The 26,477-nt window shown below is 42.6% G+C and overlaps 2 protein-coding genes across 4 annotated transcripts in view; one reads left to right on the forward strand and one right to left on the reverse strand.

Moving 5' to 3' along the window:
* Window positions 1–1,142: 1,142 nt before the first annotated feature.
* Window positions 1,143–26,477, reverse strand: part of pomgnt2 (protein O-linked mannose N-acetylglucosaminyltransferase 2 (beta 1,4-)) — a 130,948-nt gene continuing 105,613 nt past the window's right edge. For all 3 annotated transcript variants that reach the window (XR_011352153.1, XR_011352157.1, XR_011352156.1), the window contains 2 exons: window positions 16,470–16,577; window positions 1,143–1,240 (listed from right to left, as the gene is read on the reverse strand). The gene's annotated coding sequence lies outside the window, so the exon portion shown is untranslated. The remainder of the gene's footprint in view (window positions 1,241–16,469; window positions 16,578–26,477) is intronic.
* Window positions 7,433–26,477, forward strand: part of gask1a (golgi associated kinase 1A) — a 39,127-nt gene continuing 20,082 nt past the window's right edge. Inside the window, exons 1-2 of the mRNA XM_069920970.1 lie at window positions 7,433–8,367; window positions 25,278–25,400. Coding sequence (XP_069777071.1) covers window positions 7,441–8,367; window positions 25,278–25,400 — 1,050 coding nt within the window. The 5' untranslated portion in view covers window positions 7,433–7,440. The remainder of the gene's footprint in view (window positions 8,368–25,277; window positions 25,401–26,477) is intronic.

Genomic DNA, 26,477 nt, shown 5'->3' on the forward strand with positions numbered 1-26,477 from the left:
GGGCAATAAGCATCTGTTTCGCACAATTGATTGAAAACTGATTGAGGCCAAAAGGCAGTTTCATTAAACCCATGGCTGTGGTTTGGAATTGTTTGTCATGAAAAATATTTGTACCCAGAAATGAAGACGTCGCCTTCTAATTCCAAGCAGTTGCCCAAGAGCACCAGGACGAGAGAATTAGGTTTGAAGAAGACAAATGACCTCCATTTTCCACACTATCTAAAAGACTTTATGGAAAGGCAGACTTTGTCCCTTCATCTCTTAACAAATGCCTTCCTTTTTCTGAATTTGTTTAGATGTGCAATAGTTGGCAAGCAATACTTTAAGATTTAACTGAAGTCCTGTTTCCTCAAGCTTACAAACAATGCCAGTTCCAGTTTAATTTTAGGATATCACATATAAAGATTCAGTCATCAGAGGAGGTGTCTGTTTAGCACATTTAAGAACTGTTTGAAGTTCAATGATAGTTTTAGTAACCCCAAAGATATTATTTTCGATTGTTTATAGTTTAATATATTTAAATTCAAGGCAGCTCCGATACAAGTCACTGGTCAGTATTTGCCTGCTTTTAAGAAACTAGATAGCAGATTACCTTTTTAATGATAAATATGTCACCCACTAAAGTGCAAAAGGGCATTGTCTGTGCACATAGAAGTAGTAATTGTGAATGGTCTTTTTTTCTTTGGCTTGGCTTCGCGGACGAAGATTTATGGAGGGGGTAAAAGGTCCACGTCAGCTGCAGGCTCGTTTGTGGCTGACAAGTCCGATGCGGGACAGGCAGACACGGTTGCAGCGGTTGCAGGGGAAAATTGGTTGGTTGGGGTTGGGTGTTGGGTTTTTCCTCCTTTGCCTTTTGTCAGTGAGGTGGGCTCTGCGGTCTTCTTCAAAGGAGGTTGCTGCCCGCCAAACTGTGAGGCGCCAAGATGCACAGTGTTAAAGGACCAGATTAAAAGAACCCCCCACCCCCCACCCTTTCACTCTATTCTTCTACTGCATTAGCTCTAAATATGGACTGACTTGCTTGGATAACACACAAAACCAAGCTTTTCATTGTATCTCAGTACAATTATCTCAATAATAAGCAATTCAATACAATTCTACAGTTCTAAATCCCACAGTAACCTAGCAATGCTTACCTAAAGACTGTTGTGACACATGCAATAGCTCAAATTGGTCTGTCTTCTTAATGAGAGGGTTCTTGATGCTTCACCAGGAGCATTAAAATGAAACCAGGCAGCATCTGGGTAGACAAAAGGATGGTTGAATTTTGAGTCAATTCCATGCATCAGGACTGATGGCTCCACAGATGCTGCCTGACCCGCTGATTTTTAATCTTTTTTTAGTGATACAGCACAGCAGAAGGACCTTCTGGCTCATGAAACCCGTGCCACCATTAACCTATTTTGAAGGGTGGGGGGGGGGGGGGGGGACGACGGTGTTGGGAACCAGAGTGCCCAGAAAACAAAACATTCAATTCACAGGGAGAACATACAAACTTCTTACAGACAGTGCCAGATTCGAACCAGGTCCTTCCAGCAGCTTTTTTTTTTGCTCCAGATTCCAGCTTCTGCAGATTCTTGAGTCACCTCATTAAAATTATACCCAAGAAATGGAGAGTTTCAATCCTCTTCCTTCAGATGCTTCTGTGTGCTCCAACCTGTCAAATGCCCAACAATCACCCCGCTCCAATATCTAGCCCAGTCTGATCTGTGCTGGGGACTATTTTTCTACTTTAACATTAGGCACCTGAGCTTCTGTCTAAAATTAGTAACTTTTGTTTCTTGTGTAAGTGGGCCTGTACATAGAAATACAGCTTTTACTTTGAAATGATCTTCTGCACATAATCGGGCCTCCCTAAAAGGGGAGGAGATAGATTGGACAGTTTTAACCATCTTTCTGCTGGCACTTTTCATTGTATATGTGAAATGCCAGTATGTTTATCAAAACTCCCTCCAGGAATAATGAAGTTTTATGAAAAACTAGGAGCTTTTCATCATTCTCTACTCCTCTTCAGCAGGAAATTGCAACTGAAGAAGTAGTTTGTATTGAACTATTGAAGGTGGGGAAGGAGCTTTACCTGATCCAAGGAGAGGAGTGGAAAGTTGTACAGAAGAGTCTGGGATGCCAAAGCACTGATACCAAAGAAAACACTTTGGACTGGCCACAGTACAAAACTGGCTCAGTGTAAGGAAGCTCAAGTTTCTTATTAAAATGCAACTTCTGCAGAGAAGAGGAAGAAAGCAGTAAAATCCCTGTTAAGCACAACATGAATGGATGGATAGAAGATACTACATTGAATGAAGAATCTTTTACACCAAAGTAGAGGAACTATTTCAAAAGAATTGCAATTCCCGAGGAGAAATGGTATGATTTCATTACCCTTATCAAGGTGATTTTATTCTAGATTTGTTTCTAAATATAGAAACATATGGGTCAGTTTCTCCAACAAAAAATAAGTATATTTCTGTGCATTGAAGTGGAGATTCACAATGAATTGTCCCTGATGGGATTGTCTGAAATCTGTATTTAACATTAGGGGCATTTAAGAAACTCTTTGACAGGCCCATAATTTATGAAGTAGGAAGGGTTTAGATATATATATTTTTAGGTAGGAATATATGGGTTGGAACAACATCGAGGGCCAAAGGTTCTATGATGCTGGACATTCCAAGTCCCAGCAGGGATAGTGAATATTAAAGCCATGTCATGAGGTTATAGAAAGAGGTGCTGTGAAAGAAAAAGTTGCATAAATGTGTAAATTTTTACAATATAAAGATTTTCACGACAGCCAGTGAACTGTTCTTGAAATGAAACTCCTGCAAATGTGGCCTCTATTTTGTCCATGGATTTACTTAAAAGATAAATATTTCCAAGAACTTGGAACTAACTTCCCTGCTCTTCCTTGTGAGTGCCGTGGGATTGTTTGCATTCACCTGCAAATGCAGATGGGCTTTTGGTTTAATATCTCATCTGACAGGCAGCACGTCCAGGAGAGCAGGGCTCCCTCAATACTGCTGCGAAGGGCTAGATTTTTCTATTGTGGAACTTTAACCCACAAGCCTCTGACTCAGAGGCAAGAGTGCCATCACTGGATGACACCTGGTGCTTTTATAGTATTGGTTTCAGTAGATGGTGCTTTTGTGCTTTGAATGATCAATTTGGCTTGAGAAACACAGGAACTTTAGATGCTAGAATCTATGAGACTCATAAAGGGACCCGACCTGAAACATTGACTATCTCTCCACGGATGCTGGCTGGCACTCCATAGCAGCATTGTTTGCTATCAGTTTGGTTCACTGGGAAGACTTGGCTGGGCAATGAAAGGTTTTGGGTTCAAGATACAAATAGAAACTGCTGGAAATATTCAGGTTAGGTTCAGGCCACATCTGTGGGAAAGTGAAGGAGAGTTGATGGTTCAGGCCAAAGGCCTTCCATCAGGACAACTTTACATTTAAGCTGCACCTCTGGATTGAACATTTAATCTGGTTGGGAACTCCAGTATGTTTTGAACAATTGTTGCTTCATCAGAGATGCTGCATCTTACTGCATACATTAAAATGACAACCATTCCTTCCATATTCACAATTTCATTGTACTAAATAGCAACTACAGCAGATATGGGGTCAGCTTCTTTTTATACCAGGGTGACCAATCTTGTTTAACATAAGAGCCACATTCAATAAACTCCAGATTTTTGAGAGTGGCAAGGCATGAAAAAAATTACATTTTTACTCTTATTTTGTTACCAAAAATGATATATAACCGGTGCAGACTTGAAAGGCCAACATGGCCTGTTTCCACTCCGTAAATGGTTATATGGTTATATTAAATACATGTATGTAATATTTATTCATGTGTGTAGTTTTTAAACTGCTAATTTGTTTCAATTATGAAAAAGTACACATATACATACCAAATATTTTCAAAATTTGACTGATTTTCTGTGGAAATCTCTGCCTCATTAAAATATTTTTAAGATACAGTAAGATAGATTTTTTGCATCGTAGGGGAATTAAGGATTATGGGGAAAAGAGGAGCTGGATCCATAGCCAGATCACCTGTGATCTGATGAGTATTATGGACCAGTGAGTCTTACGGCAGTGGTGTACAAACTATTGGAGAGGATTCTTAATGATAGGATCTATGAACATTTGGGGAAGTACAGCCTATTCAAGGATAGTCAGCAAGGCCTCATGAACCTAATTGAGTTTTCTGAGGAGGTAACAAAAGAAATTGATGGAAGTAGGGTGGGAAACGTGGTCTGTATGGATTTCAGTAAGGCATTTGACAAGAGATTTGTTCAAAATATCATGAGGCATGGGATCTACAGAACCTTGGCTGTGTTGATGAAAAATTGGCTTGCACATAGAAAGCAGAGAGTAGTAGTGGACGGAAAGTATTCTGCTTGGAGATCAGTGACTTGTGGAGTTCTGCAGGGATCTGTTCTGGGACCCCTGCTCTTCGTGATTTTTATAAATGACCTTGATGTAGAAGCAGAAGGATGGGTCAATAAGTTTTCAGATTATACGAAGGCTGGAAGAGTTGTGGATGGTGCTGAAGGTTGTCATTGGTTACAAAAGGATATAGGCAGGATGCATAATTGGGCAGAAAAGTGGCAAATGGAGTTCAATCGGATAAGTATGAGGTGATGCATTTTGGAAGCACAAACCAGAAAACTGAGTACAGGGTTAATGGTCGGATACTTAACAGAGTGGAGGAACAGAGGGACATTGGAATCCAAATCCATACATCTCTCAAGGCTGCTATACAGTTTGATAGAATAGTTAAGAAGACCTACGGGATGCTGGGCTTCCTAAATAGTGGGTCATGTTGCAACTCTACAAATCTTTGGTGAGACTACACTTGGAGTATTGTGTTCAGTTCTGGTCTCCTCATTATAGGAAGGGTGTGGAAGCTATGGAGAAGGTTCAGAGGAGATTTACCAGGATGTTGCCTGGATTGGGAAACAAGACTTATGAGGCAAGGTTAGCAGAGCTGGAATTTTTCACAGAGAGAAGACTTAATAGAGGACTACAAGATTCTGAGAGGAACAGATAAGGTGGACAGCCAGTACCTTTTTCCCAGGGCAGGAATAGCAAATACCAGGGGACATCTCTACAAAGTGAAGGGAGGGAAGTTTAGGGCAGATATATATCAGTGGTATGTTTTTTTTAACACTGAGTTGTGGGTGCCTGGAATGCCTTGTCAGGGATGGTGGTGGAAGCTGAAATATTGGGGGCATTTAAGAGACTCTGAGATAGGCACATGGATGAAATAAAAAGAGGGTTATGGGGTTGGGTGGGTTTAGTACTTTTTTTTAGAATGGAATACGTGGGTCAGCTGAAGGGCCTGTACTGTGCTGTAATGTTCTATGTTCTATGTACTGTATTTAAATAATTAAAGAAACCGTGCCTTTACCAGTCCCTCAGGATAAGGCAGGTTTAAATCACATCTGGATGAAAGTATAATTCTATATGTCCCATCTAAATCTCATATGCCTTCCCTTAAACTCGTGTCCTTTGATTAGGGACAGCTCTGCTAAGGAGGAAAAATAAAATCACCTATATCAGGTTTCAACCCAGGCAACAATTGCACACTTCCCATTTCAGTCTCTTCCTTGGTATAGTGCATGCAGTACACAGACTGTGGACTAACGAATGATTTACCATAACTTCCTTTCTCTTGCCCTGGCTAACGAAGATGAGCATCCATCTACATTCTTAACTGCAATGTTTCCCTGTGCTGCTGCTTTCAGAAATCCTTGGGCGCCAAGGTCCCTCTGTTCCTCAGTAGTTCCTTCCTACTGTTCATCATGGATATCCTAGACTTATCAGTACTCTCAAAATGCATGTTGTCACCACATTAAAGACTGAATTCCATCTTCATGTGGACTGGTTGAGGCAAGTAGAGAGAAGCATTTAAGAGAAAGATAGATAAATTTGGATGAGAAATGTACAGCATCCATTCACAGTGGGTCACTTTGTAGAGGTTCCATCCTGACCCCCGGCATTCTCTGTGTGGAGTTTGCTCATTCTCCCTGTGATTACATGGATTTCCCCTGGGTGCTTCAGTTTCCTCCTGCCTCCCAAAGAAATGGAGGTATCTAGGTTAACATCTGTAAGTTTCCCCTAATATATTGGTGAGGGCAGTTGGGGGGGGGGGGGTGGTGGAGAAAAAATAGATTTCAGGGAAATTATAGCATGGGGAAATGGAATTGTTCCAAGTACTGACATAGCCTTGTCTATGTTGTAAGGAGATAGGCAATGCAGTAAGGTAATAAAGTTTCTGTGAGCCTGTTGAGCTGAATGAGCTTTCTTCAGGATATAAATTCTATATTGTTGCCACTTATTTTAGATGAACACATTTTATTGGTAAATACTATTTTTGCCATCCTCATTTACAGAATTCACACGTTATACATAAAATACGGTGTCTGCTATAAATCAGAAATAAGAAAATTCAGGAAATAGTCAGCAGGGCAGAAGGCAGAGAAAACTAGTAGAAATTACAGCTAGTTAAAAACAATTTAGACATACAGCACAGTAAAAGGCCATTTCAGCCCTCGAGACCATGCTGCCCAATTAACACCAAATTAACCTTTACCCCTGGTATGTTTTGAATGGTGGGAGGAAACCGGAGCTTCTGGGGAAAACCCACACAGACACAGGGAGAACGTACAAACTCCTTACAAGCAACACAGGATTCGAACCCCGGGACTGATCGCTGGCGCTGTAAAGGCGTTGTTCAAACCAGTACGCCTGCTGTGCAGCCCAATATTTCAACCGCATCCATTGTCACTTGCCGTTTCCAATGGCTTGCGATGTTTGTGAAGCAGTGATCCACATTTTGCTGAATTATTGCTTTCCTTGTCTCTCCATAAAGGTGCCCAGATTTTCATTGAAGAGAAGGTTAAGGACAAAGCCTGTGGTTGCTTGCTGTTTCTTCACTGCCCTATCCATAGCGGTGATCAACACTTTTCCATCATTTCATTTTGATGACAGTGTATCTAAGCATGATTATCAAGCATCCAGCCAGCTCTATGGAAAGTTTACTCAGAAAAGAAGACTGTGGAGAAACACTGGCTCCCTCCCTAAGCAAACAAATACTTTCCACAGACATGACACATTCCCACCAATGGAAAAAAGACTTCTAAAGAGATGGCAGTCAAGTGTTATGCCACACAATCTCTCAGAACCTGCACAAGGGAAAGATGATAGAGAAATGCCTCAAGCAGTCAGTGTGTCAGAAGATAAAGACAAACTACCAGATAAAAGACTGAGAAGTGGAAAGTCGATGCTGCCCGAAATTCTGAAAAGCCGGAGGCAGAAAGTCAACAAGGCTGCGGAGCTGGCTAAGGTGGAAGAGTACTCAAAAATTCCCTCGAATTGCTATCAGACCTTAGAAAATGTCATTTTACAAGTTTCTAAATCTCATGGAACCATGGGAGAGTCTCAAGATCCTGGGCAGCTGTTCAAAGTATCTTCTATTTTGAATAATACTGCTGGAATAAAGAATGCATACTTGCCACAAATTCAATGCAAAACAGATAATCAAATTGCTAGTGTTACTAAAAATGCATTTCCACAATTTAAATTTCCTCTGAATAAGAATGGAAAGTCCATTCCATTGATTAGAAACAATGAATACAAAGGGCATGGGAAAGTCTTTGGAAGTGAAAAGGTTCAAAAGTTGGATTTTGTATTGCCAAACAATGGGAAAAATGAGAGACACAGTGCTTTACTAGTGAATGAATGGGTATCTAAGCCTAAGACCTGTGACAGTGTTGAAACAGGCCCAGCAACTTCCAATGCAGGAAGTATTATTGGGCCCCATAAGGATTCTGTGCACTGGTTTGATTCGAGTGATATTGAGAAAATGAAACTACTGGCCAACAGTTCCGTGATTGCAAAGGCTCGGATCCCAGGCCACGGACAAGTATTGAAAGTGGGCCTCAGCCTTCATTCTCCCACTGTGATCGATGACCTCATGGAGTATTGTCAGCAGGGGCTGTGTGGTCTGATAAAACGGCCAAGTGATCTCAATGAAGTGTTGGCTTTCCATTTGGACAGAGTGCTAGGTCTAAATCGGAGTCTGCCCATTGTGGCCAGAAGATTTAATGATGACTTGCTGCCATACAAATTCACAAATGGAGAAGTTAGGCCAATTGTTTGGTGGGATGTGGACATTCAGCACGTGGATGATCCCAACAATGACCAGAACTCTTTTGCACTGAGCTGGACCCAGTACCAGGCAATGTTACGACAAGAGTGCGGCATGAACAAGGCTCACGGAAACCATGCCATGCCCTGCCTTCGAGTGAAACATTCTGAGTGGGGAAGGTTAGCTCTCTTTGATTTCCTCTTACAGGTAAGATTCTGTCTTGTGGGTGGCGCTCATTAAACACATTCCTTCAAGAAATATACATGGGAGGTATACATGCCAGGAGAACATACTGATTTGGGATGACACAAGATTTATTGCCACATACACAAGAACAATGTACGCCAAACACAATCTGTTGGAAGAACACAGTGGGTTCCAGCATCTGCAGTCTCCTATGTGTCTCCAGCACAAGGTACTGATGCATCAAAGTTCTTACTTGCGGCAGCCATACAGGTACATAATAGTACAAATTAAATGATCACACTGCAGCATGAGATAAAAATAAGGTCATAAATATAAAAGGATAGACAAATAAATCTTCACAGCTGTGGTTAGTGCAAAATAAAATGTGATGCTTCAGTAGTGTACACAGATCTTGTGGTGGTCCCAATGTAGGGTCAGGGAGATTCAAGAGCCTGATGGTTACAGAGTCATACAGAGAGAAAACAGGCCCTTTGGCCCAACCTGCCTACACTGACTAAAACGTCCCACCCACACACTAGACCCATCTGCTTACATTTTGCCCATATCCCTCTAAATTCAATAGTTCCTGCATTAACCACCTCCTCTGGCAGCCCATTCCATACAACCACCAATCTCTGTTTAGAAAAGTAACCTATTAAGTCTCTTAAACCTCACCTTGAACCTATGTCCTCTGGTTGTTGGGGGGGTGAAAAAATGTTCTTGAACCTAAAGATGCTGGATTTCAGGCTTTTGTACCTTACCCCTGTAAGTAGCAGTGAGAAGCGATCCTGACCAAGGTGACAGAGAGTCTTTATATATTGGCTGCCTTCTTGAGGCAGCATCTGACATAAATGTCTTTCAATGCCTATTATAGACATAGCTAGGTTGTGAAACATTATTATCATGTCACCCACTGGCTTACATTACTCCTGGTGCCTTCTGCAGTTGAGTCAGACCTCACAGAAGCTTAGTGAGGGGATAACAGTTTGTACTTATGCGGAAGGGCAGCAGAGCACTACTTACAATATAGTGATGACCCTACAGTTGGAAGGAGTGTCCAAACACAGAAATTAATGTCGTTTGAATAACCATGGGTCAATGAAGCACTCCTTTCAACTCTTTACTATGACAAAATAACTGTTGTTTTGATCGATTATATAATCTGCAATTTTTATGGTTCTGAAGTTTTTTTAAAAGAAAATCTAAATTAGATGCCGTTGTAAATGATGAGATGATTTTTGTTACTGGGATTCACAATGCAAATAAACCTTTGTTGTCCACTTTCAACCAAAAACATCCCTTTCCACTCTTAAACAGTCTTTTTACATACAACCCAAATGAGCTGAACAAAGAAACAAGGATATATTTAACTTTTCAGATTTATTTTTGAGAATTTAAAGCAGCTGTCATGAAGTTTAACAAAGATAGGTTATTGGCGGTGAGCGGGTGGTTTGAGCTAGTGGAGTTGTTCTAGTGAACCAGTACGGACTCGAAAGGCCGACATGGCCTGTTTCCACTCCTTAAATGGTTATATGGTTAAGAAGGTTAAGTATAGCATCAAACAGATGTGGAGGAAGTTGGGTGAAGTAACTCTGCCCCAGTGGATTAATAATGATGCATTCTTATACATTCTTGCTTACTGGTGGTTTCAAGGCCCTATCACAGGAAAATGAGATGGAAAGAAATACAAAGTTGAAGTTCCACAACATATTGGCATTGCAGTCTGATTTAGAAATTTACATGATATATGACTTAAACTGGTTTTGAAATAATTTGTACACATATGCAAGTTTTTACTCATCTGAATATACACATTAACACTCGGAGAAAAACTCATTGATTCACATATTGGTGTTTCAAGCATCTGAACACATATCCTTTTATTCATTCGCATTGACCTCTTCTTTCTTTGGCTTGGCTTCGCGGACGAAGATTTATGGAGGGGGTAAAAGTCCATGTCAGCTGCAGGCTCGATTGTGGCTGACAAGTCCGATGCGGGACTGGCAGACACGGTTGCAGCGGTTGCAGGGGAAAATTGGTTGGTTGGGGTTGGGTGTTGGGTTTTACTTCCTTTGTCTTTTGTCAGTGAGGTGGGCTCTGCGGTCTTCTTCAAAGGAGGTTGCTGCCCTGTGAGGCGCCAAGATGCACGGTTTGAGGCGATATCAGCCCACTGGCGGTGGTCAATGTGGCAGGCACCAAGAGATTTCTTTAGGCAGTCCTTGTACCTCTTCTTTGGTGCACCTCTGTCACGGTGGCCAGTGGAGAGCTCGCCATATAACACGATCTTGGGAAGGTGATGGTCCTCCATTCTGGAGACGTGACCCACCCAGTGCAGCTGGATCTTCACCAGCGTGGACTCGATGCTGTCGGCCTCTGCCATCTCGAGTACTTCGATGTTAGGGATGAAGTCGCTCCAATGAATTTTGAAGATGGAGCAGAGACAACGCTGGTGGAAGCGTTCTAGGAGCCGTAGATGATGCCGGTAGAGGACCCATGATTCGGAGCCGAACAGGAGTGTGGGTATGACAATGGCTCTGTATACGCTAATCTTTGTGAGGTTTTTCAGTTGGTTATTTTTCTAGACTCTTTTGTGTAGTCTTCCAAAGGCGCTATTTGCCTTGGAGAGTCTGTTGTCTATCTCGTTGCCAATCCTTGCATCTGATGAAATGGTGCAGCCGAGATAAGTAAACTGGTTGACCGTTTTGAGTTTTGTGTGCCCGATGGAGATGTTGGGGGGCTGGTAGTCATGGTGGGGAGCTGGCTGATGGAGGACCTCCGTTTTCTTCAGGCTGACTTCCAGGCCAAACATTTTGGCAGTTTCCACAAAACAGGACGTCAAGCGCTGAAGAGCTGGCTCTGAATGGGCAACTAAAGCGGCATCGTCTGCAAAGTAGTTCACGGACAAGTTTCTCTTGTGTCTTGGTGTGAGCTTGCAGGCGCCTCAGATTGAAGAGACTGCCATCCGTGCGGTACCTGATGTAAACAGCGTCTTCATTGTTGAGACCTACACATGCTGAAAATCAGGTATATTAACACACACAAAGTCACATTCACTAACATAAACCACCTTACACTAAATCACATGCTCAAGGAACATGAACAACATAAGTAAGATCGATGTTTACGTGGTCCACCCCAATAACTAAACAATTAGCATAGGCAGGACTGGCATCATGTGTGGGCAGATCAGATAAAGTTAGCCAATTTCCTTCTCAGAAGAAGATTGGCAAGCCAGATGAGCCTTTGTGACAATCCAGTAGTTTTATGGTCCATTAAAGATTTTTTAAAATTTAATTAATTAATTTCAAACACATCTGCAGATCAACATTTTGGGTTTCTAGTTCCCTTTCCAGGAGTTTCCTTTCCTCAATTGCAATGCTCCTCCACCCCTACCTCAAAATTCTAAGTTTCAAGTTCAATCATCTATGGATTATCAAGCACATTGCCTTCAACTCACACAGATGTCCACACACATGCAATCATATGCCAGTTCAGTTAAGACCATTCACTTGTCTACTCCTTCAAACTGTGACAATTTCAATGCAATCACTCGGAGTGCACGGGGCCTCAAACTATAGCTTTGATTGTTTCCTGGGTCCTTCATCAAAGAGATGTCTTTACAGGGAAACAAATGGAGTTATTTGTTAGTGAATGAAGAAATTGAGTTTTCTTGTTGTTTGCAGTATTACAGCCTGGTCAGATTGCACCCCCATTCGACCTTGGGAGCTCAGAGGGATTCCCAGAGAAAAGGATTAGGATCACAGGTAGATTGAGTGGTCAAAAAGGCTTTCGGCAAATTGGCCTTCATCAGTCAGAGTATTGTTGGAAGTTGTATAAGATGTAGGTGAGGTCCCATTTAGAGTAATGCATTCAGTTTTGGTCACCACACTATTGCGAAGGTGTTATGAAGCTGGAGAGGGTGCAGAGATTTATGAAGATGAGGGCATTAGGGAGAGGTTGTGCAGGCTACGGCTTTCCTCCTTGAAGCACAGAAAGGTGAAGAATGATCTCATGGAGGTGTACAAAATCATGAGGGGGATAGATCAGTTAAATGCCCCAAGTCATTTGCCCAGAATAGGGGGAATCAATAAATGGGGACAAGAGGTTGAAAGTGAATGAGGGAGAGATTTAAAAGGGTACTTGAGGGATGACATGTTTGCACAGAGGGTGGTGGTCCATGGAATGGGCTGGTGGAGGAGGTGGTTGAGGCAGGTACTATTGCAACGTATAAAAAACATTTGGATGGACACAATGATAAGATGAGTTTAGAAGGATATTGGCCAAATGCAGGGAGGCAAGACTTGCGTGGGTAGGATGGTTTGGTTGGCATGGGCAAGATGGCCTGAAGGGCCTGTTTCTAAGGTGTCCCATACAAAAGAGGCTCTTACACTGCTGCCACAAAATCAAAAATGGTGTTGGTAAAGTAGAAAGAAATAACGATCAGAATACACACTCAAATAAAAAGGAGGCTTCAGATCTATGGGGATTTTGAAGGCACAGGAGTACTATAGGAGAAGGAGACACTTTGATTCCTTCAGCATGTGCCACGTCCACATTGAGGTGGAGGGAAAGAATTGTCATTGGCACTGGAAAATAATTGATCCTAACCCCTTCAAGAGTCTGGGCACTTGTTCATCTTCAGGACATCAAACTGAGATAATGGAAAATTCCAGGTTCAGTTTGGACTTCTGTTTTTAAAATATGGCTCCCCATCAAATGCTGGTGGTGTCAACTGCTCTCTCCAGGTTTACCACTGTTCCTCTACTTTTCTCTGGTTGGATGTTTGCCCAAAGTAGCACACTACCAAATACCTCAAAATAAATTGTGAGGAAACAAATGGGTAGTTCTTTTTTGTCACAGTTGCACCAAGGCACCACTGACTGACATGGATATTAGAAACAACAAGATTTGCAGCAAAAATAAAATGCAGCTGTCATGTTAGTGCTGGGATTCATTAAATAGTCTTTTTAAAAAATGCCCTGGTCTGGAAGCAATTCACTGATTAGTCATGACCCTGCAGAGCAGACATTAATTACCATGGCCAAATACTGAAACAAACTCTCCCAATAGCTTAAATGAAAACCGAATGTTCAAACAAAAACGGATAAAAAGCAATGCATTCCCCCACAGAGAATGTAAACATTTTTAGCCAACTTTTCAAGGTGCCTGCAATTCTCATGCCCAATATTTGATCATCGAAATGCATTGACTTGCCACTTCTACCCATTTCGACCGAGTGTTCTTCCAACTGTATATTATTTTTATGGATCAGCGTGCAGCCTTCACTTCCTGTTCAAGCTACCTGTGGTCATGAGTCAGAATGACTCCATATTCCATGGAGTCAGCTTCCCTTGGATGCTGAAGGGGCCAGCTCTTTTTGAGTGGCACAATGAAAAATCAATCTGACTTTTACTTAGGGAAAGAGGAAATAATTGACTCTTTTTGAGAGATGCCTTTTTTTCCATAGCAATGCTCCTCCGCCCCTACCTTCGGACCATAGCATGCACTGCTGACTCAGTGGGGAATGTTAATAGGGATCTCAAATGCACACATGGATGCTGCGGTAGAGCAATAAAAATCAGGCCCACACAAGAGCCAGGATTGGAGCAGCATAAGGGTGGATGACAAGGACAGGAACTTCAACACACACCAACTCCTGCTCTCTCATCATGGGAGAAGAATAAAATTTTCCATGAGCTGGAAAAGTGTGGTGTGATGCCAGTGAGGAAAGCACTGGAATCTTTGTCACAAAAACCCTCCAGAGATGATAAACTGAGCCAGAGATGATATTACAGTTGCAGTATCCTCAGATACTGTACATAAATGCCTTTGATGACATTTCTAGTATCATTCAATAAACCAATCTTCCGTCGCATCATTAACTGGCCCTGCAAATCCTGTTTAATGGTTTCCACTTGTGGTCAAGTCCAGAAGCAAGTATTGTAAATATAAAACCCCTCATAAATTTGGTCAGGAATTTGGTGGAAGCTCATTTATCCAAAGAGTGGTAGGAATGTTGAAATCATGACTATAAGGAACAGGATGAGGTAAGTAGTTCCATTTCAATGGAAGCTAGATAAACATATCAGAGAGTAGTGGAAGAGACATTTAAACATATAAGCTACAAGGAGTGAGATGAGAGGATGCTTGCGTGCGGAGTAAATGCTGGCATGGAACCGTTGAGCCGGATGCCTGGTTCCTGTGCTGCAAGTTTGATCTTCAGACAGATTATGAAGTTAACTCAAAATGCAATGGATTCTAGTGGTGTTAAACATTATCCCTCTGTTTCCTTTACTCCAGTTCCCCATCCCCTTTCCTTCTCCTATAAGAGAGCTAACCTTCATAGTCCTCTGATCTCACCCACATTACCTCAGCTTTCCTCTTCTACTTTCCCGCATTTATCTCTTTCGTGTTACCCTGTGCTCCTCCACCTTCCCCTTCCTCCTCCCCAAATATTTGTTGTTCTTTTCTTATTCCTGACAAAGGGCCCAGGCCTGAAACATTGGTTACCCTTCACTTCCTACAAATGCTGCGTGACCTGCTAAGTCTCTCCAGAACATTTGTCAGAATGGATTCTAACCTTGCACACCCCATCCCAGCACCAATAATGAGGACTGCGCCATTTTTCTCAAACTTTTTTTTCATGTTAATTTGATGAATTGAATGAAAGATTTCTGAAAGGTTCACTTATTACAAACAAGAAGCCCTTTATAGAATTGAAATACTCAAAAACCCTAAAGAGATTGTAAAATCCATGAAATTTCTGTAAGTAGTGACACATTCTTTCACTGCTGATCTCCACACTGTATCTTCTCAGAGACCAGCTAGCCCCCACCTCACTACTGGATGGTGTTCCCACTGTCCTGGAGTTAGCTTTTCACAGTCCATTGTACCGTGTCACTAAACCAAATGCAAGAATGCTTCAGCCTTTCCAAGTTACCTAAATAAAAATAGGACATTCTTTGCTTCTGTCAGCTATCTCACACAGCAAGGCAACTCAGATATTTTGCTTAAGTAGAATTTAGATTGTATTTACAGCAGAGAAACAACCCATTTGTCCTGCCTGGTACACAATAGTTCCTTGCACTTTCTCACACCTTCCTTCCCGTCTTGCCTGGTCATAATCTTCCTGTGTTCCTTTCTCTTTCATGTACATCCGTGTTATTTGATTATCTGAATCATTTTTGTGGTAGCAAGTACCATGTTCTAACTGCACATTGGCTAAATTTTCTGCACGACCGTATATTTATGGCCCTGTGTTCTGAACAAATGAAAACATCCTGGCCAAAGAGATGGGAAGGTGAGAAGACCTTCACTCTCCAAGGGTTTTTTAAATTTTATTTCAGAATTTTAAACCCACATAAATGTATATATATTTAATAAAGCTGCAAGAGAAAAATTTATTTAAAAAAATACCTCTCCCTCCCTCCATTCACGCACCCTGCCCCTCAGAATATACCAAAAGAAAAGAAAGAAAGAGAAGGAAGAAAGAAGTTTGGAGAATGTAAAAAAAGACATAAAATCTCAATACTAATAATAATGGAACTGGAGGTTACCAATGGGATGAGCTTTCAGACAGTCTTTCAAAATTTTAAACCAACATATTGTAAGTGTGGCCTCCATATTTAAAAACAATTGATATTTATTACAACAATTATGCTATATTTTCAAATGGAATACAACTACACAGTTCAGCATGCCGTCTCTCCAACCCTAAATCTGTATCTGATTTCCAAGTAATGACTATGCACTTCCTAAAAACAGCTAAAGCAAGTCATAAAAATCCAATTTGATACAGTTAACCTTAATTTAGGTCTAATCACTTTAATATTACTCAACAAAAACAACATCGGATCCTGTGGGAGTTCAACCCCTAATATTTTCTCCAAAAAATTTTCTACCTCTAACCAAAATGTTTTACTCTAGTACACTTATGACTCTCCATGATTAAACTTCCTGTCCAGGTTTTCATTCTGTTTCCAAACCCTTCCATGACCTTGCCCTCTTTATCCTGTTAGCTCCTCTGTCCTGATCAAGCTCTCCAATTCTGGTCTTCCCTGATCCCCAACTATACAACTATTTATTGGCTTCTGAGCATTTTAGAATTTTAAAATTTATTTTACCTGGTATTAGCAATAGTACCTGCCAGAGAAACAGCATGAATCAAACCTTTGGAGGGCCATCAAGAGCCATTCAGTTGGTCACAAATTCTTGGCTCCGTTGGTTAGATACTAGAAATAAAACAAACATTTTTTTTATGACTAGGGATGGATTAAATAAGATAACCATAAACAATCAGTTTTCTTTTTCAGTTACATATACAATTTAATAATAAGGAATTCAGAAATATATTTTCTATCCTCTAATTTTCTGTAGGTTGCAATGATCAAAGCTCAAAAAAGTCATGAGAAAGAATGAAGAGGATAGTTCCAGACTTAAGTTGAAGCAAACCTTAAGTAATTAAACTTGATTCCCATTAGAAAAACACTGAAGGAGACTCAACAAACAGCCTTGAAATAATCCAAGGAACAGAAGGAATTGATGTCTCTCTGTTTAATTGAGGCTATGGGCTGAAATGCATGTCCATAAAATTCATAAGTCTTGCACTAAAGTACAGATGGAAATAAATTTCCATCCCACACATCCTGCAGTCCGCACCACATCTGCCAAGAACAGTGTCCTTTAAAAGAGGTGGTTCAAGGTAAATTCACACACTTAAAAGACATTAGATTGATAGCAACTATCCATACTTCATCAATATTTGTTGGGAAATTAAAATATGGGAAAATGGGAGAGTAACAACACAATAATTTCTTCCAGAGGAGAGGATTTTTAGCATGGTGGTCTTCAGATGAGGAGGGAGAGCTCAAAAGATTTGCCTGACCATAAGGTTTCTTTTTCTCGGAGCTTGCCTGTCTGGCCTAGACACTTGGTACACATTAAATTCTTTTGGTTTCTTCACAACATATACTTATGTCAGTTTTGAGATTCCCGAGCCAGTGGGACTTGGTTTAGAATGTGACCACAATCGTTATTTGAAAAGACCTAGTTAATAATATTTTTGGCATCTACTCATATCTAATCTTCAGTCCCAGCCTTACATTCCATGCTAATGTTAAATTGATCCCTCCAAGTAATATTCATGGTCCTTCTTTCAATATTCTTCACCTCTTAAAATATTCCTTTCATTGACACATGTCTGGCTCTTAATTATCTTTAAGATTAAAACCAAAATATTCCGGATGCTGATAATCTGAAATTAAAATGGAGGTTCCTGCAAATAGTCAACAATTGAGGCATACAAGAGACTGCTAGAATCTGAAGCTAAAGACAATCTGTTGGGGAGCAACTGAACAGACCAGGCAACATCAGTGGGAGAAAGAGAATGGTCAACTTTGCAAGCCGGAACCCTGGATTGGGACTGATGCAGATTGTATTTACCAGAAATTCAGCCAGTTGAAGTTCAAGTTAATTGTCACAGTTACAAAGATAGTGATAGAGGTTGTCTTGCGAGGAGCCCAGTAAGTATTTTATACATGGTACAGTACAACTCCAATTATCCAAAATTGGATTCTCCAATATCCTCATTTATAAAAAAAAAATTAAAATTGTGGATAAATGAGGATATCCAAAACAAATCAGAAATCATCATTTATCCGAATTTTTTTCGGAGCCGAAATTACCTCACAGGTTGAAATAAAATTCACCCGAAGTGGAATTAGAACAATGGTTGTCCTCGTTTCAGGTTAACTCCATCCAGTTCTTCTTTACCTTCCCCTATCGACTTTTCTCTCCAACTCTCCCTCTCAAATTACACACCATTGTCTCCCAGCTGCAAGTGGTTGGAAGAATCCCTTGTCCTGGCATCATCAAGGAGTGCGACCTCCTGGCAGGAGCAGGGACGTCCGGCCTCCAGCAGAAGTGGGGATGTCAGTCTCCCGGCAGGAGTGGGGCCTTGGTGGGAAGGTTTTGGAGATCAGCGGGTGGTCAGCATTTTTCTTGTGAGAATTAAATATTATTTTATTATTTAAAAAGCCGTCCCTTGTTGTTTGTTGTTGTTTAAACACTGTTACAAATGATTTGCTGTTGCTACTAGGCTGTTTTTTTTTAAATTACCAGTTATCCGAAAAAAATATTTATCTGACATAGGTCCGGTCCCGACCATTTTGCATAATCAGAGTTGTACCATATAAGAAAGGGGAAAGAGATATAAGTGCCACAAGACTCGGACCACCAGTTTCAGGAACAGCTGCTAATCCTCCACCATCAAACTCCTCAATGACAAACTCAATCACAGACTCATTTAAGGACTCTTACTTGTGCACTTTATTGATTTTCTTTTTGCTCTCTCTCTGAATTGCACAGTCACTTTGCTTACATTCGTTATCTGTTTACAGTTCTTTGCTTTTTTTTAAAACATATTTTACACTGTGTACAGTTTATTTTTAGCACTACCGATGAATGCCAATTCTGCTGCGCCTGAACGTATGTATGTACTCATTCAATAAATCTGAAATCTGAAGACATAGAACAAAAGTGCAGAATTACAAGTCTCTTTTACACAACCTCTTCAAGGCTGGAATATTGCACCTTTATTGCGCCACACCGTTCTGTTAAAAAGTACGAACGTGGAATGGGGGGGGAGCCTTTACACTGGCAGCGGAGGTAGTCACAGCACTGAGTCGCATTATGTCGGCATTGTTTGGTTCAGTGTAAAAAGGCAAAGCCAACTTAATGACGTGTCTTCTTTATGGCAGTATTGTAAGATCTCTGTGTAAAAAGGGCTACAGAGAGAGATCAGTGGGTATGGAGGTAAAGGCAACATAATTTTACTATTCTGGGGTTCATTCAAGACTCTGATCTCAGAAGGGAAAAAATGTTCTTGAATTTGGTGTGAATACTTGTGAATCTTCTTCCAGGCGGTAGGGGGAAAGGTGAAGAAAATGTGGCTGGGGTGGAAGGTTTAAGTTTTAAGTTTATTTGTCTCAAAATACCCAGTACAGGTAGAAGAGTTCTTCTGTGAGTGGACTAACAGTTAATCTTTAATACTCATACAGGTATCCATGATGCACCATATCTGTCCTCACCCAGTACAGTGGAGGGGGGGATTAAATTTATATTCTTTGATCTTGATAAATATGTGTGTATACATATATACATACATACATATATATATATATATATATATATATATTAGCACATCAAAGACATCAAAGACTTGTTGACTCAAATAAAGGCTTTTATTAACACAAGACTGGAGCGTAGTACATCGAGGTCAACCAATCCAGATTGACCTGGGTCTGGTTAGGAGCAGCCCTTTATGACCTGCCAGTAGACGTGGCTACAGCTCTCAGCCAATCATATTACTATATGTAAATATATACAAATATATACATTGGTGATAGTATCCTGTATGCACACACATGATATTGTATTTTCTGTTTTGTTCCCTTTTCTTCATTTTTATTGTTTTTCATAATAAATAGAGTATAAAATTGAAAAAGACAAAGCACAATTTACAGGGTGTAAGATTGCAATGAAAAGAGAAAAAATTGCAACGCAGAGGCAACATTGTGAAGAGAAAGAATAGAACTAATTGTTCAGGTTAACGATGTTTTATTAGTAATGGAAATACTTCAAGATAAATGGGTTCTAAGAAGCAAAGAAATAGGAGGAGGAAAAATTGAACCTGTCAAAAAAGGGTGAAAGTAGAATAGGTTAAATGATTAAAAGAGTTATTAGTGTAAGGTAACAAAACCCAAGAGGAGGTGAAATGCAAAACATCTGTCTGAAATTACCAAAGGAAATTCAAAGAGATGCAAAAAAATCTGGAATAAAATTGCAGGAACGTTGATTAGCAAAAACTGTTCACCTTGCTACTGATCCTGGAAAGTTAGAATGTTGCTCATCAGAAGATGAAGCTTTCCAGTCTTACAAGTTTTGTTGAAACAATCCAGGAGGCCAATGACAAGGCCAGAAATGGAGCAAAATTTAAAGAGTCAAATGAATAAAGGACAGGATCCTGCTGGTGAATAGTAGGGCAATTCACTACAAAATGGTTAGCATACGACATTTGGCCTTCTCTCTCGGCTTCATATCACTCATACTAATGATCGCCTAATTCAGCGCACCAGATTCAGATTGGTTTAGGTGTTGGCAGTGATTGGCAAAGCAGCATAGCCAGGGGAGGCGAGCATTCACGGGACATGGCCCCCTGTACTAGAAGTATCCTGTACTGACAACTGGTCCCACCTCCCGCCTCCTCCCCCTGGAGCCTGGTTTGCTGCCTAAACCAGAACCCCTCTGAAGCCTGTTCATGAACCCTACCTGTGTTGTAAGCTAATAAAAGCGTTCTCCCTCCAGTCGAGCGTGAGCTTTTATCTACGCTACAATTTTATTAGCTTACAAACAAGGACGGAGGCGTTGCTCATCCCCAGTATGCTGTTTATAGACCCCCAGTCCCCTGACGTGGCTGAGGAGTTCGCATATTGACTAGTCTGCTTCCAGGCCTACCTAAACGCGACCAGGGACATCTTCCATACAGACCAGCTCCGGAAGTTGGTGCTCATCTCAAGGGTAGGGATGAAGGGGTATGTAGTCGTCTGAGACTGTCTGACGTACGAGGCCGCCGTCGAGGTGCTGAAGGCCCACTACATGAGGGCCTCGAACGAGGTCCTTGAGAGGCACTGGCTCGCCCTAAGCCATCAACGGCCCAGATAATTGATTAACTACCTGCTGGATCTGCAGACGCTGGCTAAGAACTGCAGGTATGAGGCCACTTTGAGCCACGGCCGGGAAGATCTGGGACACCCTGATCGCAGGGGTCCGCTTGAGGTACATGAGGCAGCGACTGCTCAAGTCGGGAAGGAAGGACTTTGCTAGCCACGTTGAGCTGGCAAAATTACTGGAACAGGCCAATCTTGAGAACAACAACCTTGAGGCCAGCGAACTCGCGCTCTTGGGTGAGCACCTCCAAGGACCAGCTGCTCCTGCTTCGGCAGCCCCCGTAGCTTCCCGAGCCCGGGAGTGCTTTTTCTGTTGCAAGGGACAGCACCTCTGTGCCTGCTGCCCGGCTAAAGACTTGGTGTGCTCCAGCTTTGGGAAGAAGGGTCATTGGGCGAGGGTCTGCCACACGAAGGGAGGTCCAGGGAAGTCCACATCCTGTACCACTCCTGGATCCAATTCCAGCCCCAAGTCGTCTGCCCTAGACTTGCTCAAGATCGCCTGATGCGCAACCCGCTGCATACAGAAATTGCGCAAAAAGGCTCGGTGGCCATCCTGCAGCAGCCCGATTTTGAATTCAGCACCATCATCATCGTCAGAGGAGGAAGGAGGGCGACCATCTTGCCGCACCATGAGGTTGGCGCCATCTTATGTGCACAGGTTGACTCAGGACAGAGGGGGCCACTCGAGGGAAGAACATGGCATCTCCAGCAACCTGGCATCGCTGGTCCTCAACCAGAATAGACGTCACCAGCTCAGCAACTCGATGGTGACGGTGAAGGCAAACGGACATTCGACCAAGTGCCTGATTGACACACGCTCCACGGAAAGTGTCATAGACTCACAGACTGTGCAAAAATATAACTTAAAAATGTACCCCTCTTATTACTGAATCTTCCTAGTGTCCCAGTTCCATTCGGCGCGTGTACCCAAACATTGTACAGTTCATCTGTCATTTGAAGGGAGGGAATTTTGTAAATTTCACATGTACATTCTGGATGAATTGTGTGCTCCAGCACTGTTGGGTCTGGACTTCCTGTGTCACCTTAAAAGTGTGCCCTTGGAGTTTTTTGCTTCCCTTCCCCCAGTTACAGTTTGGAACAGAACCCACTTGTAGCCACTCCACGCTGAACATCAACACTCTCCCGTTCCAAAACCTGTCTGCCGACTGTATGCCCATCACCACCAAGAGCAGGAGGTACAGCACAGTAGACAGGGAGTTTATAAAGATGGAGACCCAGCGCCTGCTGGAGGAGGGGATCATTGAACCCAGCACCAGCCCGTGGAGAGCGCAAGTGGTGGTAGTAAAGGGGGAAAACAATTCCAGGTTAATGATTGACTATAGCCAAACAATTAACAGACACACTTCTGGATGCATACCCCCTCCCTCATATTTCGGATATGGTGAACGATATCACGCAGTATCAGGTCTATTCAACCATCTACCTGAAAGCTGCCTATCACCAGCTGCCAATCCCTTCCGAGGACCACCCATAGATGGCATTTGAGGCTAATGGTTGACTCTATCAGTTCCGGAGGGTCTCTTTCAGTATTACCAATGGGATGTCTATTTTCCAGCGGCAGATGGACAGGATGGTGGAGGAGTATGGGTTGAAGGCTACCTTCCCCTACCTCGACAATGTCACCATCTGTGGCAGACCATGACACCAATCTCCAGAGCTTTCTCCATGGGGTGAGAGCCCTGAATCTCACCTACAATTCTGACAAATGTGTATTCAGGACTACATGACTGGCTACGTGGTGGAGAATGGTGTCATTGGCACCGACCCTGATAGGATGTTCCCCCTGTTAGAGCTTCCCCTCCCCAGAACCACAAAGGCTTTGAGGACATGCCTGGGGTTTTTCTCATATTACACCCAGTGGGTCCCTCAATATGCTGACAAGGTTCGTCCCCTCTTAAAGGCCACCACTTTCTCCCTTTTGGCTGAAGCCCAGAGGGCTTTTAATTATCTCCAAAGTTACATTGCAAAAGCCGCCATGTATGTGGTAGATGAGAATATACCTTTTCAAGTGGAAAGTGATGCCTCGGTCATAGCCCTGGCCGCTACTCTCAATCAGGAAGGCAAGCCGGTTGCCTTTCTCTCATGGATGCTTCAAGGCTATGAGCTCCAGAACTCATCTGTGGAAAAGGAGGATCAGGCCATTGTAGAAGCTGAAAAGCACTGGAAGCACTACCTGGCTGGGAGAAGATTTACACTCCTCGAGGACTGTCTGTCGCATTATGTTCAGCAAAGCCAAGAGGGGCAAAATCAAGAACGACAGAATTGCTAGGTGGAGGATTGAACTCTCCACCTACTGTTTTGACATCGCCTACTGGCCTGGGCCGTGGATGGCACTCCAGATGCCTTGTTCAGGGGATGCTGTGCCTCTGCACACACCGGTCATCTACAGACCATACACAATGAGCTCTGCCATCCAGGGGTCAACTGCATGGCTCATTTTGTCAAGTCCCGCAATTTGCTCTACTCGATAGAAGACGTCAAGGAAATGACCAGGTCATGCGAGGTCTGCACTGAGTGCAAGCTGCATCTTTTTCACCCCATGAAAGCGCACCTGATTAAATCATCCAGGCCTTTCGAACGGCTCAGCATCGATTTTTAGAGACCTCTCCCCTCCACGAATGAGAACACTTATTTTCTCTCAGTCATCGACGAGTATTCCCGCTTCCCGTTCACCATCCCATACTTGGACACATCCGCCTCATCCATTATGAAGGCCCTAGACTCTATTTTCACCCTGTTCAGGTATCCCAGCTATATTCATAGTGACCGGGGCTCAGCCTTCATGAGCAACAAGTTGCGTCAGTACCTGCTGGTGAAGGGTATCGCATCCAGCAGGACTACTAGCTACAACCCTGGGGGAACGGGCAGGTTGAAAAAGAGAATGCCACAATCTGGAAGGCTGTAAAACTTGCCCTGAAACAAAAAGGCCTTCCAGACTCGCACTGGCAGGATGTCCTCCCCATTGCGCTCCACTCAATTCAGTCACTACTATGAACTGTGACTAATGCTATTCCTAATGAGCTCATGTTTACATTCGACAGAAGGTCGGCATCAGGGACTACATTCACAGCCTGGCTCACTAGTCCTGGTCCAGTCCTTCTCAAGAAGCACATGAGGAAAAGCAAGACCAACCCCCTGGTGGAAAGGGTAAAATTGCTCCATGCCGACCCCACGCATGCCTACATGGAGTACCCAGTTGTCAGGGAGGACAGTCTCCATCAGGGTCCTGGCACCCGCCGGAACAGAGGATCCATTGCCTCAGATGTCCCACAAGCTCAGGCGCTCTATTGTTGAGCTGGAGCCCCAGCCCCTACCCTTTTATCACAGGCAGGCCAGGAGACTCAAGGAGCCCAAGGCCCCCCAGTGTTATGGCACTTCATCCGGATCTCCAGACCACCGGAGTGACTGAATCTGTAAATAGTATTGTAAATACTTCTCTTCTGTGTCTATTACTGGCTTCTGATCCTTGTTCTCTTCATCTACAGACCCTTAATTCTGAAGGGGTGAATGTAGTGAACTGGGATTCACTAGAAATGTGCTGTACTGACAATTGGTTCCACCTCCTGGTTCCTCCACCATGGGCCCGTATATAACCCTGGTTTCCCGCCTAAACTCAGAACCCCTCTGAAGCCTGTTTGTCAACCCTACCTGTGTTTTAAGCTAATAAAAGCGTTTGTTCTCCAGTCAAGTGTGAGCTTACATCCCCAAAATGAGTTACTGAGTTCCCCACTTATCAGCAGCACTTGGTTTAATCTCCATGTGCTATATAAGCTGTTATGTCAGAGGGAGGGGAAAAGTGTGACGGTGGTACATGGCAGGTAAGGCACCCGCGCGCCCCTCCCCACTGGCTGAGTGAATTTTCAAACGTCAGTTTGTGGACCTCCCCCCGGCAGTTACCCTAATGCTCCCACTTAGACTTGTTCGGATGCCAACTCTGCCTTGCTGTGTTGGCAGATCTCCACCCAGATCTCCTTTTTCTATTTAAATCTTCAGCACACAGCAGAAAAAGAGGCATTTTGGGGGTAATAGTAGCTGACAGTTCTATGCTTGCTGGTGATATAATTATGAAGTTTACATTAAATTCAGTCTTCTGAAAGCCACCATCACTGACAGACATCCCTGAGAAGGGGAAATGTTCCAGACGCGTCAAATTGCCTGCATATAATGAGAATATGTTTCCCCCAGGTTCACGATCGCCTGGATCGACACTGTTGTGGCTTTAATCCAGAAATCTCAGAGCCCTGTGTGGAAGATCTGATGCATGAAACATGTGGCAACCTTAAGGAGCAGCTTCTTGTCCACATCCTGGTATGTTGGAAAAAGGAAATGAGAGAATGGTCCGATGTGAAATGAAACACTTTTCTTTTAACGATGCAATACAGCAGCAGACCCTTCTGGCCCACGAAACCTGTCCCACTCAATTAACCTATGCATTTTGAAAGGTGAGCGGAAACCCACACAGGTCATGGGAAGAATGTATAAACTCCTTGCAGACAACGGTGAATTCAAATCCAGGTCACTGGTGTTGTAATAGCATTGTACTAACAGCTACACTAACCTTGTTACTTTTGGGATATTCAGAAGTTCTTTATATCCCAAAGCACTTTAGAGGCATTCTTGAAATGTAGTCACTGTTATCAGAAATGCAGTTGCCAATTTATATACAGTAAGTTTTCAGTAACAGGTAATAACCAGACAATTGATTATATTGATGTACATTGAGGATTAAATATTGGGCTCAAGACAGCCCTCTTCCATTTTTTTTAATACAATATCATGGGATCCTTTAAGCTCACTCAAGAGGAAAGATGGGCTTAAATTTAAAATGTAGACGTACAGCACGGTAACAGGCTATTTCGGCCCATGGGTCCATGCTGCCTAATTACACCCAATTAACCTACACCCTCCCCCAGCACTTTTCGAATGGTGGGAGGAAACCGGACCCCCCGGGGAAAACCCACGCAGACACGGGGAGAATGTACAAACTCCTTAAAGTGCGGGATTCAAATGTAGTAAACAGCTATGCCAACTGCACAGCCCTGATAGTATGGCTCACATTAAAGTTGGTAGCTCCAACAACAGTGCAACATTGAGAGAGACTACACAGATATGGATCTCAAATCTCTCGAATGGACCACAACACATATCTGGCTCATGGTACAGTACTATTTAATGGGACACTGCTGTATTTTGCTGCCTGCAACGATTCCACTGACTGGGGGTAAGATGGGAGGGGATGGGGAGTCTCAGCTGTATCTCCAAGTGGCTTGCCAAATGATTACACTCATTCATCTTGCACTACTATTGAAGTCTCTGGGACTTCAGACAAACCATAGCAATAGGCCAGAGATTTTAATCTACAAAAGTACAGAACAAATTAGAAAC

This window comes from Narcine bancroftii, chromosome 2, assembly GCF_036971445.1.
Source record: "Narcine bancroftii isolate sNarBan1 chromosome 2, sNarBan1.hap1, whole genome shotgun sequence".
Classification (NCBI taxonomy): domain Eukaryota; kingdom Metazoa; phylum Chordata; class Chondrichthyes; order Torpediniformes; family Narcinidae; genus Narcine; species Narcine bancroftii.